The following is a 12,630-nucleotide window of genomic DNA, read 5'->3' as shown; positions in this document are numbered from 1 at the left end:
ACAAAACCCTGTCGACAGGTTTTTTCGCGGGACTCCTCTTTTCTCTATTCTCTTCCGTTTTTTTTTTCTTTTTTTCTTTTTAAATTCTCAATACAAGAAAAAAAAATGAGAAACAGAGACAAGTCTAAAAGCCAAACCCAATATTCTGGTAAAAATTTCTTCTTTTTTTCTTTTTCAATTTTATTTATATAAAATTTCAAGCTTCTTATGTTCATTTATTTGGGTATTTGTTAGATTTCACAATTTTTTTTTAATAAAAGACCCATCTTTTGGTTATCATAGAATGTTTCATGTTGTTATACAAATTAAGATGGAAAATGGGTTTACTTTTGTAGGGAGGTAACTGAATTTAAAGCTTTTTTTTTAAATTCTACTGTTATTTAGGAAAGGTAGAGAATTTAGATGTATTGAAATGTTAATGGTGATTGGAAAAGAAGATTAGGGACGTTTTAGTTTAATTTATTTATTATTAGCTGTTTATTTCTGGTGCTAGTTTGTCAATAAAAATATTGGGAAATTAGAGTTTTTGAGCTTAATGAGTGTTATCATTTGATACATTTGTAGTGAGTTTTATTAAAAGGAAGGCTGCATGTGAATCAGTCAATTCATGATGCTGGTTTGTTCAATTATATGTATGAGTATCTAAATGTGTACGTCTATGTTTATTTTGGGTCATAGAGGGTTGATGGAAACTAAAGAAGAGTTTTTGAATATAGGAACACTTGCTAGGAAATCACAGGAGGGAGTGAACAAACTTCTAAGACGATCCAGTAGACTCAGCTCTTCGGGGAAGAAGGAACAAGATGGATTTTCCCTGGAAAACGATCCAAAAACAAATGAACAAGAAGTTGTACATACAATGGATGTGTGCAATGCTTCAACGGTTGAAGGTTGTCATAGAGATGCCATAGAAAATTCTCAAGCAAAGGAACAAGAAGTTGTACATTCAATGGATGTGTGCAATGCTTCAATGGTTGAAGATTGTCATAGAGAAGCCATAGAAAATTCTCAAGCAAAGGAACAAGAAGTTGTACATTCAATGGATGCACACAATGCTTCACCTGGTGATGATTGTCATAAAGATACTCTTCTCGATGATAGTGAAGAAATGAATGATTCAGATTGGGAAGATGGTCCGATTCTTAAACCAGATCCTGTAGACCGTTCTCCAAATGAACGGATGAAGGGGTTAACTATTGAATTTGATGAGCCATCAGGTTCAACTGGAGGACGGAAGCCTGTTCGTCGAGCCTCTGCTGAAGACAAGGTGAATTACGTTTCTTGTAATGACTTATTAGATGACGGTTCTCTTTGAACTCAAAATATTTCTGCTTTTCCTTATAGGAATTGGCTGAACTTGTCCATAAGGTTCATTTGCTTTGTTTACTTGCGAGGGGCAGATTAATAGACAATGCCTGCGATGATTCTCTTATTCAGGTTGATTTTTCTATGTCTTGTATTATGCCCCCGAGACGATTGTGTGCGTAACAGATTACTATTTCTAAAAATATCTGATCACCTTTACAGGCTTCTTTACTTTCTCTTCTACCTACACACTTACTGAAGATATCGGAATTCACTGCAAACGCTTTGACTCCTCTTGTTACTTGGGTACGTGGATTTTGAGTTGTGTCTAGAGATTACTTATGTAATTAGCTATTTATGTGATTTAGTTGAGACTGATATAAAACTTGCAGTTCCATGATAACTTTCATGTGAGAAACTTAGCTCGTGCAGAAAGATCATTTCGTACTGCTTTGGCTACAGCTCTTGAAACTCATGAGGGAACTCCAGAAGAGGTAGTTTCATGATATCTTGTACTATAATCCATGAGATGACATGGGTTGAATTTCTTTATTATTTGTCATTGTAGGTAAGAAAGTGTGGATAAAGAGTTACCTATCTGGGGATCTTGTTGGTTTTGTTGTATGTTATAGTGTCTCATTTAATTTATGTATGATGGAACCGAATTGCCTGGTGATATTAACTTTGTTTCTGGAGATACGACTGGTCAATTTATGATAAATCTATGTGCTACATGTCACATAAGTGACCCTTACGTGAGCTATGTTGACTAGTACTCACAGGTTGTTTTCTTGTAGATTGCAGCTTTATCGGTGGCATTATTTAGAGCTTTGAAGTTTACGGCACGGTATGATGTCACTATCAAACTTTGTTGTTTTATTTAGCTCAAATGCGTCTGTTTGGTCTTAGATGGTGTTCTCTCTTCCAAGTTGTCGTGCAGTCATTTGTAAGGTTGTTTCAAGTGATGGTTTTTTTTCGTCCGAACTCTTTTCAGGTTTGTGTCCATTTTGGACGTTGCCTCCTTAAAACCCGAGGCTGATAAATATGAACCTTCAAACCAAGCAGCAGAAAGAGTGAGTGGAGGGATATTCAGTACTTCAACACTAATGGTGGATAACCTGAAAAGAGCTTCTATTGCTCCATCTCCATTTCAAACATCCCCATGCAGCGAGAAAGATGATTATGGCAAAAGTTCACGCAAAAGTAAAGATGGCTGCTCAATGAGCAACATTGCTCAATCCAGGGGCTCTACTTCTGTTAATGAATCAACTGATGGAAAATCAACCTGTCAGGTGCAACCGGATACATCTCAACAATGTGTTCCTAAAAATTCTCAAGGGTTGAAGAGGAAAGGGGATCTCGAGTTTGAGATGCAGTTGGCAATGGCTATTTCTGCTACTAGTGTTGAGACTCATGAAAACATTCACGACTCATCCAATGGTAATAACTCATTAGAAGGATCTATTCCTACGAAAAGATGGAAAAGGATCGAAAGAGTAGAATCTGCTTCTTGTTCCCAAGGATTTTCTACTGCACTTGGGTCAAGAAAAGTAGGATCACCATTGTTTTGGGCAGAAGTGTACTGTGATGGAGAGAACTTGACCGGGAAATGGGTGCATGTCGATGCTGTGAATGCGATTATAGATGGAGAACAGAAAGTAGAAGACGCAGCTGCTGCATGCAAAACATCGTTGAGATATGTAGTTGCTTTTGCAGGTCATGGTGCTAAAGATGTGACCCGCAGGTTTCAATTCTTTGTCGATCACGTGTTTGTTTTTAACATTCGTATGATGTATGTGACATTTTTAAGAGATCCAGTTTTGAACATTCTTATGATGCATTTATTGTATAGGTATTGCATGAAGTGGTACAAAATAGCACCGAAACGAGTTAATTCAACTTGGTGGGATTCCGTATTAGCACCTTTGAGGCAGTTAGAGTCAGGAGGAACGGGGGGTACAATTAAAGTATCTGAACATCCAGGTGAAAATAGTAGTTTGAACCATGTTATCTTACCCGAGAAGTCAGGTCAAGAAGCTTCCAAAGAGTATGGTAGTAAGATCGAAGTTGAATCTTCTGTGAAGGACTCTTTCATTGCCACCAGGAACTCTCTTGAAGATATGGAACTGGAAACTCGGGCATTAACTGAGCCCCTTCCTACTAATCAGCAGGTATAGTGATCAGTTGGTCCAATCAATGCAATTCTTGATCTTTCTTTTTTAACTTTTGTCCGATTTTTACAGGCCTATAAAAACCATGCATTGTATGCACTTGAAAGGTGGCTTACAAAGTATCAGATTCTACATCCAAAAGGTCCAATTCTTGGTTTCTGCTCTGGTCATCCGGTATATCCTCGCTCTTGTGTGCAAACTCTCAAGACACGAGAAAGATGGTTGCGCGAAGGACTGCAGATTAAAGGCACCGAGACTCCCATAAAGGTCTGAATCTATGGTTGTAACTGCCCCTACGTAAACTTTCCGATAGTTTAATTTTGTTATTTCAGTTAAATCTGAATAAATCACGATTCGCAATTGATTGTCCTCAGGTATTGGAACAATCTTCAAAACTAAAGAAAGTTCGAGTTTCCGAAGATGTTTGTGATGAAATTGATTCTAAAGAAACTATTGAACTTTACGGGAAGTGGCAGCTCGAGCCACTGCTTCTCCCTCGTGCTGTTAATGGAATTGTGCCAAAGGTGATTGCTAACTGCTATATTTCCGTGATCGGTTTTCTAGGGTGCTTGGATACGTAACGTGAAGCTTTCCTCTTGTTCTAACAATGGATCTTGTTGTTTGATTCTAGAACGAGCATGGACAAGTTGATGTATGGTCCGAGAAGTGCCTTCCACCAGGGACTGTTCATTTAAGGTTGCCAAGGGTATTTGTTGTTGCCAAGAGGCTGGAAATTGATTATGCACCGGCTATGGTTGGTTTTGAGTTTAGAAATGGTCGTGCTGTTCCTGTCTATGATGGAATCGTGGTCTGTACAGAGTTCAAGGATGCAATATTAGAGGTAACCACATCGAACTTGCTAAATTCCAAACTCGATCCCCAACTAAAAGTTCTGCTTGCTCCCTTTTTCTCTTAGGCCTATGCCGAAGAAGAAGAAAGAAGAGCAGCCGTAGAGAAGAAACGAACCGAAGCACAAGCTATCTCAAGATGGTATCAACTTCTTTCATCCGTCATAACCAGACAAAAGTTGAACAGCTATTACCGAGACAGTTCGTCATCACAACCATCCGGAAACATCCAAGATAAAAATATTGAGACCAAAACTCCAGTTCAAAGCAGCAAGGACAGTAAACAACCTACAGCCCATCGGAAAGCAAATAACCAAGATACCACGCATACCACTTCATTGGTAGCACTAGAGGTAGGTCACGAACATGTCTTTTTAACCAAAAACGAAAGTTTCGACCCAGAGAACTCAATCCGAACCAAGCGATGCGAGTGTGGATTTTCTATCCAAGTGGAAGAATTATAGCATGTTGGTTTTCACATACAAGTCGACCGGGAAGCTCCCTATTTTGACAACCTTAAAAAACCCGGTATCACTTTCTTATACCGGGCCAATTATGTACTTTGAATGTAGAAATTAGAAATACCAGATTGAAAACTTTAATTGTTTCCTTTAGCTAAGCTGTTGTAAATAAATCATGCAAGGTTTTGGTAGGATTAAGGTATAGTAAAAGTATCATGAAAAACCCTATACGAAAAGTTAAATTATATTTTATTTTTTTATTAAAAATAGACAAATCAATCCTAAATTTAAGAACAATCTAATTTTATTAAAAATTTCATCAATTTTACTATTAAAATCAATCTCATGTGTTGGAATGAAACACACAAAGTGCAACTATCTGATTATTTTGTTAATCACATCAATTTTTAACATTAAAATAAATAAAATTTTGAACCGATTATTTTGTAAAAAATGGATGAAATATCTATTTTTTACTTGCATCCGTTTTTCAACATGAAGTTTGGAATATTTGTGACAGTATACCTTACCATAGATACCTAGTATGATCAGTTTGAAATTTTGACCCAAATGAAATAAAAGATCACTCACAATCAGTGATTGTTACTAATCAATGGAATGTGGGCCAAAAAGGATGTTCTTGCTCTTTATTGACAAAGACGACCAGACATAACAGGATCAATAAACCAAGACCAGGACTTCGGTCAAAAGCCAACATGTACAAGGTTTCGAAGACAAAAGTTGAAACAACCCAACAACACTAATCATCATTAAACACTAATCATCACATCATCATCATCATCATCATCATCATCCTCAATAACAAGTGGAACAAACTACAATTCATCCTACAACACACACACACACACACAATAGACAAAGCTAACAAGCACCATGCAAAGTTCTACATAGTCAAACAGTAAGCACCACTCATAAAAACACACTCTTCTTAATGTCCAACACTCACTTCAGTCAATGGTGAAGTCTTCACCTTAGGAGGACGACCCCGAGGCCTTCCGGAACCGGTCGACAATAACGTTGAATTCCCGGTTATTCCACCTTCAGGTCGAGCCATTTTCCGTGGCCTACCGCGTGGTTTCCCAGTCCCCGGTTTTGAAGAAGTAATGGGAGCATTGGGGTCTTTTGGAGGTCGACCTCTAGGCCTAGCAGGGGTTAAAACCACACCTGGTGGTAATGGAACCTTGGGTTTAGGTGGTCTACCACGACCACGTTTAGGTGGTGCATTAGGGTCAGCTTTCATGTAATTGTTTTTCAAGAAGACAAGTTCCCCTGTTTGTTTCATACGATTAAGGTGGTGTGAAAGGAGAGTAGTGTGACCAGCAGGCAAATCTCCATACTTGGATTCAATGTATTTGGATATTGATGTCTTGTTAGAACCATTCTTGTCGTTCAATGCTTCAATGGCGTTCATAATCAGCTGCATGAACAAAAAATACATTAAGATTTATATCAGTTTTAAGATACAAAGCTCACCATTTTGTGCTAAAAAAAAATCAAAATTTCAAAGTAAAACTACAAATTAAAAAAAAAAAAACACAACAAAACCCATTTTTTTAACACAAGAAATCAGAAAAATAATCAGTGAAAAACGAAGAAATTCATGCAAAGAAAATGAATATATATATTAAATATGACAGTTTATAAACAAAAAAGGAAAGTGTAGTAATCTAAAGTTAGTAAAAGAAGAACAAATAAGGACCAAAATAGATCAAAATCTAGCAAATTTGGCGGTTGTATAAAAACGGGTTTCTTTCATTTTTCTTTAAAAAAAAAAGAGTAAACTTTCATCAAATTTAAAAAAAAAACACTAAAAACGAAAATTAAAGATAAATTTTTTATCATGGTTAAAAATTTAAGAAACAAAATATAAAAAACTGTTGAGTGAGAGTAGATGAATGTACCTGTGGGTATGAAGGAAGTGAAGGAGGCTTATTGACCTCTTCAGTAGCCATTAATTTTGCCTGCTTTTGCAATTTGCACCTCAAAAAACCCCCAAAAAAAAAATCAAAGAAGAAAAGGGAAAAAAAAAAAAGACGATAATTCCTTCAACGAAGCTTCAAAATTTTAGAAATTTTTCAGAGAGAACAGAAAATAAAGATAAAGATTTAAGCTTTACTACTCTTTGATCACTTTGCCAAAATAAATTAAGTAAAGTTGTAATTTTTATTTTTGGAAAGAAATGAACGGATAGGATTTGTTTGATAGATGATGATCGAACGGTTTAAAATGATGTCGTTTTGCAAGTATGGTTTTTAATATTTTCAACAACAAAGTGGAGGGAAAAAAATGAAAAAAATTCTAAAATTGGTTTGGGTTTTAAGTTAAAAAAGTTTGGGAAAAATATTGTGAAAGTTCTGCATTATTATTTAAATTATATTTTATATCTTTTATTCAAAAATAAGTAAATTAATTTCTGTAAGTTAAATTAAAAATAAATTAATTATTTTATTAAATAAATTAATTATTTATAGTTTTCTACTATTAAAGAGTGATTCTTATACTTCAAAGATAATGTACATATGGTACATCATGTGTTATTGTATGGTTATTATGTTAGTCACAATAGTTTTTAATTGTATAAATAAATAAAATTTTTCTTTGATCGGCATACATAAACTACATTACTTATTTTTAAGTAAAGAAAGCAAAATGTAATTTAATTTTTAGTACAAAAGCTTCTGTAATATTTTTACCTTGGAAAGTTTAATTATTTAATTTTAAATTAAAATATTTTAATCTTCGAAATAAACACTAGTTGGAGTGAAATTAAATGGAAAAAAATATAATTAGAAATTAGAAAAGAGATAGTGATTTTTGGGGAAAAAAGAAAATTGTGGTATAGTGATTTTTGGGGAAAAAAGAAAATTGTGGTCCCATATCTAAAAATAGAAAGATTATAAATAAGATAATGAATATGAAAATAATATAGTATTTAATACATTTAACAATTTATATATTTTATCATATGATTGATTACAAGTTATGAAATATAATACGATAGATTAATTAAATGTCATTAAAATTTATTCTTTTTAGATTGAATTAAAGGAAAATAATAATAAAAGGAGATTTGAATCTATATTTATTGAGTAATAAAATTATATGTAATTATTATTTAGCCAAATATGTGATTTTGAAATCTTCTACTTTGCTTATGAATTAAATGTAATTTAAGAATATATCAATGACTTTTTCCTACCACATTTTATCTTAGAATAAAAATTTTAGGTTTGAAATTAAATTTGAAAAAAATCATTAAAATGAGAGATTTTTCAAGTGATAATAATTAATCATATGTACAAATGAGATATCGATACTCACAAATTATTTAAATTAAACTAAAAAAATCAAGCTCGAATTAATAATATGAAGTTGAATTTAAACTCAAGTAGCTTAAGCTTTCGGTTGAACTAAATTTAAATTTAATAATACTCGATTTGAACGGCTCTCAAACTTATCGAGCCTTTTATCTTTAATATATATTTTGAAACCAAAATTTCAAAATTAAATATGAAAATTAATAATTAAACTTAATTGAACTCAAAACTTAAAAGTAGAAATCGGATTCACAAGCCCTAAATTTCTAGGTAGTCCTCTTAACTTCATATTACTGACTCAATTACAACCTCAATACCTTTACATAGCAGGATCTTTATAAGCTCTCCAATTCAACTCTTGGGGGAAGAGCATTACCTTATTCAGAAATCCGACAAACTCAACTTTAAGTTTAATCGAACTTCAATATAACGCAGAAAAATAAGATTTCCATTAAGAAAAAGAAGTCTGTTCTTACATAAACTACAACACAAATTCTAATGGTTTTTACTTCTTCAGGAAGTAATGAAATCTAACATCAAACATCATATGGATCCATCACTTGCCTGCAACCAGTTAAAAACCGTATGTGTAGATATCTACAGTATGAATTTCCACTTTCTTTTTAAAATTATTTCTTCTTAATTAGTTATCTTCATCATCTCCATCTATGTCCTCCGATGGCTTCATATTCATCATAAACCTCCAGCTATCCCCTTCTTCTATTTCCCATTGTTTCTTTAGTTCGTAAATCGCTTTAGATGCTGCCGCCGCAATCGCCGGGTTGTCGTCTTCTGCCAGCCTCTACATCGAAGAAGAAGAAAACATTAACAATTTTGTTTTTTGGGACAACTTTTAAAATTGATATAATAACTTTAATCCTCAATATTTACAAATTATATCAATTTAGTCTTAATTTTAAAAAATTAAACTTTCTAACATTTCCAGATTGTGTAATTCGATTTTCTTTTTATATTTTGTTTTTCTTTGTAATATTGAGGGTTAATTTTAAAAGAATGAAAACAATAGGAAAATTATCATATTAGATTTTTGTATGTTTCCATTTTTTATATATTCAATCAAATTTAGTTGATAATTTTGTTTTTTACCTTTTCAGGTGAAAGGGTCACAAAATAAAGCAAAACCGCAAAAAGATCAAATTATACAAAACATGTAAATGTTTAGATTTTTTTAAAAATCAAGATTAAATTGACACAATGTATAAATGTTGTGGGATAAAGTTACTATTATGTTAATTTTAAAAGCTGTTACCATTGGCAGGCTGATAACAAGAAAAGAAAAAATTGAATAGTGGAGTGACCAGTGGAGTGACTAACTTTTCATTGTTGGGTAACTAAAAATGAAATTTACTGATAGTTGCCTAATTACTAGTGTAATTTACCCTTTAAAAAATAAACCAAAGGTACCTGTAATGCGCCCATGCCGGCGTTTCCGAGTGTCCACATAGACGGAGCCGCTGCTAGTGCATTAGCCAATGCTTGTCTGCACCAATACGAAAGGTGAAGAAGATTACATAACATGGGAAACATTCCCTAAATAAAAAATTATAAGGGCGTACCTCGTATTGACATCGGGGGAACTCGAACACTCTTGCAACAACGATACACTGCTCTTACCATCCATGGCATCAAGATCTATAAGTGTCATTACTAACAACTCGAGCTGATCCAGAAAGGAAAGAGCGAGTAAATAAACAAACAATAAAGCTTTGCTCAAATCACCAGACAAAGTAATATGAATACGAATACTTAGTTTTGGACCTCTTCGGGGTCGGTGTAGTCGATTCCATCGGCTTCGGAAAGTGCGGATGCTATACTCCAGTAAGCTTCCTATATGTCATGAACATAAATGGTTTTCGATGTTGTGAAAATGCAACTAGTAAAGGAAACAATAGGGAAAGAGCAATTCACAAAAGGACCTGAATAGCACTAATGCGATCGGTAGACACTTCACCATTAAAGAAATCGAGAGTCTTCCCGTTTTTCTCGAGCATCAAATCATTAGCTGATAGTGAACCTTTTTCCCATCGCAATGGGCTGGATAAGACATACACAAACAAAAAAGGGTCAAAATTTAACACTTTAATGCTCGATAATCATTCAATGCAGGGAACTTACAATTTGTACACCTTGCTCACCATCATGTCATGAATGTTTTTCACAAACTGCAGACAACCAACAAACGCATACAAATGTAGAATAGATTACATTCTTTGTCGCAAATACAGGATTTCAGATATAACCCTATAAGATCGAACCTCACCTCCAAAGCCATTAGAGCATCCTCCATAGCACGTTGCTTAGCACGGAAATCGGCACGGCGCAGATCAGCCTGGATGGAAACACCTCATATATTTTATTGCTATAAGTGGAATACTATATTTTTCGAGACATTAAAACTATGTATCAATATTTGAAAAGTACCTCTAATGCACCGTCACTCCAATGTTTATCAGCGGCCTTTTTCAATCTAGATTCGGCCTTGGCTTTTAAGATCTAAAAAGATACAAGGTTCTTTACAACATTAGATCCAAGGATACTGTGATATGTCTTAATCCCACGAAAAAGGAATTTACTAACTAAATACACATACAGTGGCAATATGGTGAAGACGTTCGGCCTTTTTCTTCACACCTCGGTCGATTTTTTCTGTATCTTCTCTTGCCCTAGCTACATAGCATAGTCCGTCTCGGTTAAAATGTTAGCTAAATGCATTTCGTGCACTAATTCATTAAGAGCTTACCATCAAGTTTAAGAAATCCTGACCCGAGAATAGCGACATCCTGACGAGCACGAGCATCCAGCCTCATTATTCCACTGAAGGAAACAGGACAATAGCACAACAATAAGCTACCGAATGACCACCAATATTATACCAACATATGATTATCACGGCAAGCTATTTCGACAGATATTAGGGATTGCTTAATACCGAGAAAGCAAAACAATGTCGTTACGAGCCCTTTCATTTACAAATTTTGCATCATTACAAGCGAATCTACAAGCTTCAGCCAAGCCGGGACTTGAATGTATAGTTCTCCCATGCATGCTTGAATGACCAACTTCGTCTTCGGCAATCTGTGCACTGGCTCGAAACAGTACCATACAATAAGTTTAAGATGAACTCGAAAAAGTATCACTATGTTCAAGCATCGAGAATTACGATCTTACCTAGATGCATCCGAGCAATCGGTTTCAGACTTTTGAGTTCTTGAGGACAAGCATATCAGGGAAGATCCTCGAGTGACACCGAAACCACCAGGTTTTTCATATATGTTTCCCAAACGTTCGTTTGGAAACCTCAACTTTGCCATCAAAAGACCTGTATTTCTCAGTCTCCGATGATCAAACCCTCGAGTTATAGGATAGATTTTACCACGATGGTTAGTGTTACCAATAGTCTTAGTCACAACTGACCCATTTGGGACCTTGCTTGAAGTAAATGCCATGGAAGGGATCAACAATGAAAATAAGCCCACCACCAATGAAACACCCTTTGAACAGCTCAAAGCTATAGGCAAAACACAAAATCTAAATCAAGGCCACACAAAAATAGTCTTTAAATAGTCTATTCAGCATTAGCTCAATTGACACCATTGGTATTGTAATAATCTTGAAGATATAGATTCAAGGTGCTTAAATGCATGTTTTCCTATTAGTAAAAGTAGGGGGTAAAAGTACCATAAATGCGCCTGTACTAGTACTCAGATTACATTTTATCTTCTCTACTAAAAAAAATGAACAAATTAATCCATGTTTGTTCGATTAAAGAGTAAACTATCCCTTCTGTTATGTCCATTTCTACTATTAAAAATTGCTCTATGTTTGTCAATACAAGATACACATGATACACCATGTTTCACTTTTTGGTTATTCCGTCAATCATGTAAAAATCAATTTTCTATTTGATCTAATTTGTCATTTTTAAGTAGAAGGGACAAAATACACTATCACTCTTAGGGCCATTATGTTACTTGTACCGGGAATACTGTAATTGTATCATTTGGCAAATGTCCCAACAGCTCAAGACGAAGATTGAATGAAGCAATCAATAGATCAGAAACAATTAATTTCAATTCTCTAATAATTCAGTTCCAACTATTGTCATCAAGCAATAAAAACACACAAACACATAGAGAAGTCCACAAATTCACTGGAAAAATGAACTCTGTTTTACCAAAAAGGGGAGAAAATTATAAAACAATGAAAACCCACCAAGAAAAAAAAGTATAAAACAGCCATAAATGGACTAAAATGAACTAAAAATAAACAATCAAACCAATAATATAAAGAAAAAAAAAGGGTTAATACTGACCTGTTGAAAACAAACTGATTTTCACAGGCTGAAACAAAGAGAGAGACAAGCGAAGCACAAAAGTTGGGTTTAAATGTGCGAGAGAGATGAGCAAATGGGCAAGGAATTGGGAAATGAAATGGTAACCACAAGTAAAGCATGTGGCCCCAAAAGATCCAACGATTGCAGCTATTG

At 34.5% G+C, this 12,630-nt stretch overlaps 3 protein-coding genes across 4 annotated transcripts; 1 reads left to right on the top strand and 2 right to left on the bottom strand.

The window, feature by feature from the left end:
- On the top strand, nucleotides 1-5,008 carry LOC108489048 (DNA repair protein RAD4). 2 transcript variants are annotated; one of them, XM_017793326.2, is made up of 12 exons: nucleotides 1-148; nucleotides 717-1,267; nucleotides 1,345-1,437; nucleotides 1,528-1,611; nucleotides 1,698-1,799; nucleotides 2,103-2,152; nucleotides 2,300-3,049; nucleotides 3,158-3,476; nucleotides 3,549-3,743; nucleotides 3,851-4,000; nucleotides 4,108-4,317; nucleotides 4,393-5,008. In XM_017793326.2, exons 1-12 carry the CDS (start codon nucleotides 106-108, stop codon nucleotides 4,786-4,788), a joined length of 2,943 nt encoding a protein of 980 aa, XP_017648815.1. In that variant the 5' UTR covers nucleotides 1-105; the 3' UTR covers nucleotides 4,789-5,008. The 2 variants fall into 2 exon arrangements, with proteins under 2 accessions (XP_017648815.1, XP_052886552.1); XM_053030592.1 differs by lacking the exon at nucleotides 1-148 and having other exon boundaries at nucleotides 179-1,267.
- A 398-nt stretch (nucleotides 5,009-5,406) lies between these two features.
- LOC108480895 (HMG-Y-related protein A-like) lies at nucleotides 5,407-6,944 on the bottom strand. The gene is made up of 2 exons (XM_017784025.2): nucleotides 6,708-6,944; nucleotides 5,407-6,223 (listed from the first exon to the last, which is right to left on the bottom strand). The coding sequence occupies exons 1-2, from the start codon at nucleotides 6,756-6,758 to the stop codon at nucleotides 5,735-5,737; spliced, it is 540 nt and encodes a 179-aa protein (XP_017639514.1). The 5' UTR covers nucleotides 6,759-6,944; the 3' UTR covers nucleotides 5,407-5,734.
- Nucleotides 6,945-8,371: 1,427 nt separating this feature from the next.
- On the bottom strand, nucleotides 8,372-12,630 carry LOC108464475 (senescence-associated protein AAF, chlorolplastic). The gene is made up of 13 exons (XM_017764834.2): nucleotides 12,457-12,630; nucleotides 11,313-11,652; nucleotides 11,074-11,226; nucleotides 10,885-10,958; nucleotides 10,735-10,811; nucleotides 10,566-10,637; nucleotides 10,405-10,473; nucleotides 10,260-10,306; nucleotides 10,061-10,178; nucleotides 9,903-9,971; nucleotides 9,701-9,804; nucleotides 9,549-9,624; nucleotides 8,372-8,925 (listed from the first exon to the last, which is right to left on the bottom strand). Exons 2-13 carry the CDS (start codon nucleotides 11,588-11,590, stop codon nucleotides 8,767-8,769), a joined length of 1,296 nt encoding a protein of 431 aa, XP_017620323.1. The 5' UTR covers nucleotides 11,591-11,652; nucleotides 12,457-12,630; the 3' UTR covers nucleotides 8,372-8,766.

Source organism: Gossypium arboreum, chromosome 7, assembly GCF_025698485.1.
Source record: "Gossypium arboreum isolate Shixiya-1 chromosome 7, ASM2569848v2, whole genome shotgun sequence".
Taxonomy (NCBI): Eukaryota; Viridiplantae; Streptophyta; class Magnoliopsida; order Malvales; family Malvaceae; genus Gossypium; species Gossypium arboreum.
The sequence above is the reverse complement of the archived record's forward strand: the minus strand, read 5'-3'. Positions and strand labels throughout refer to the sequence as shown.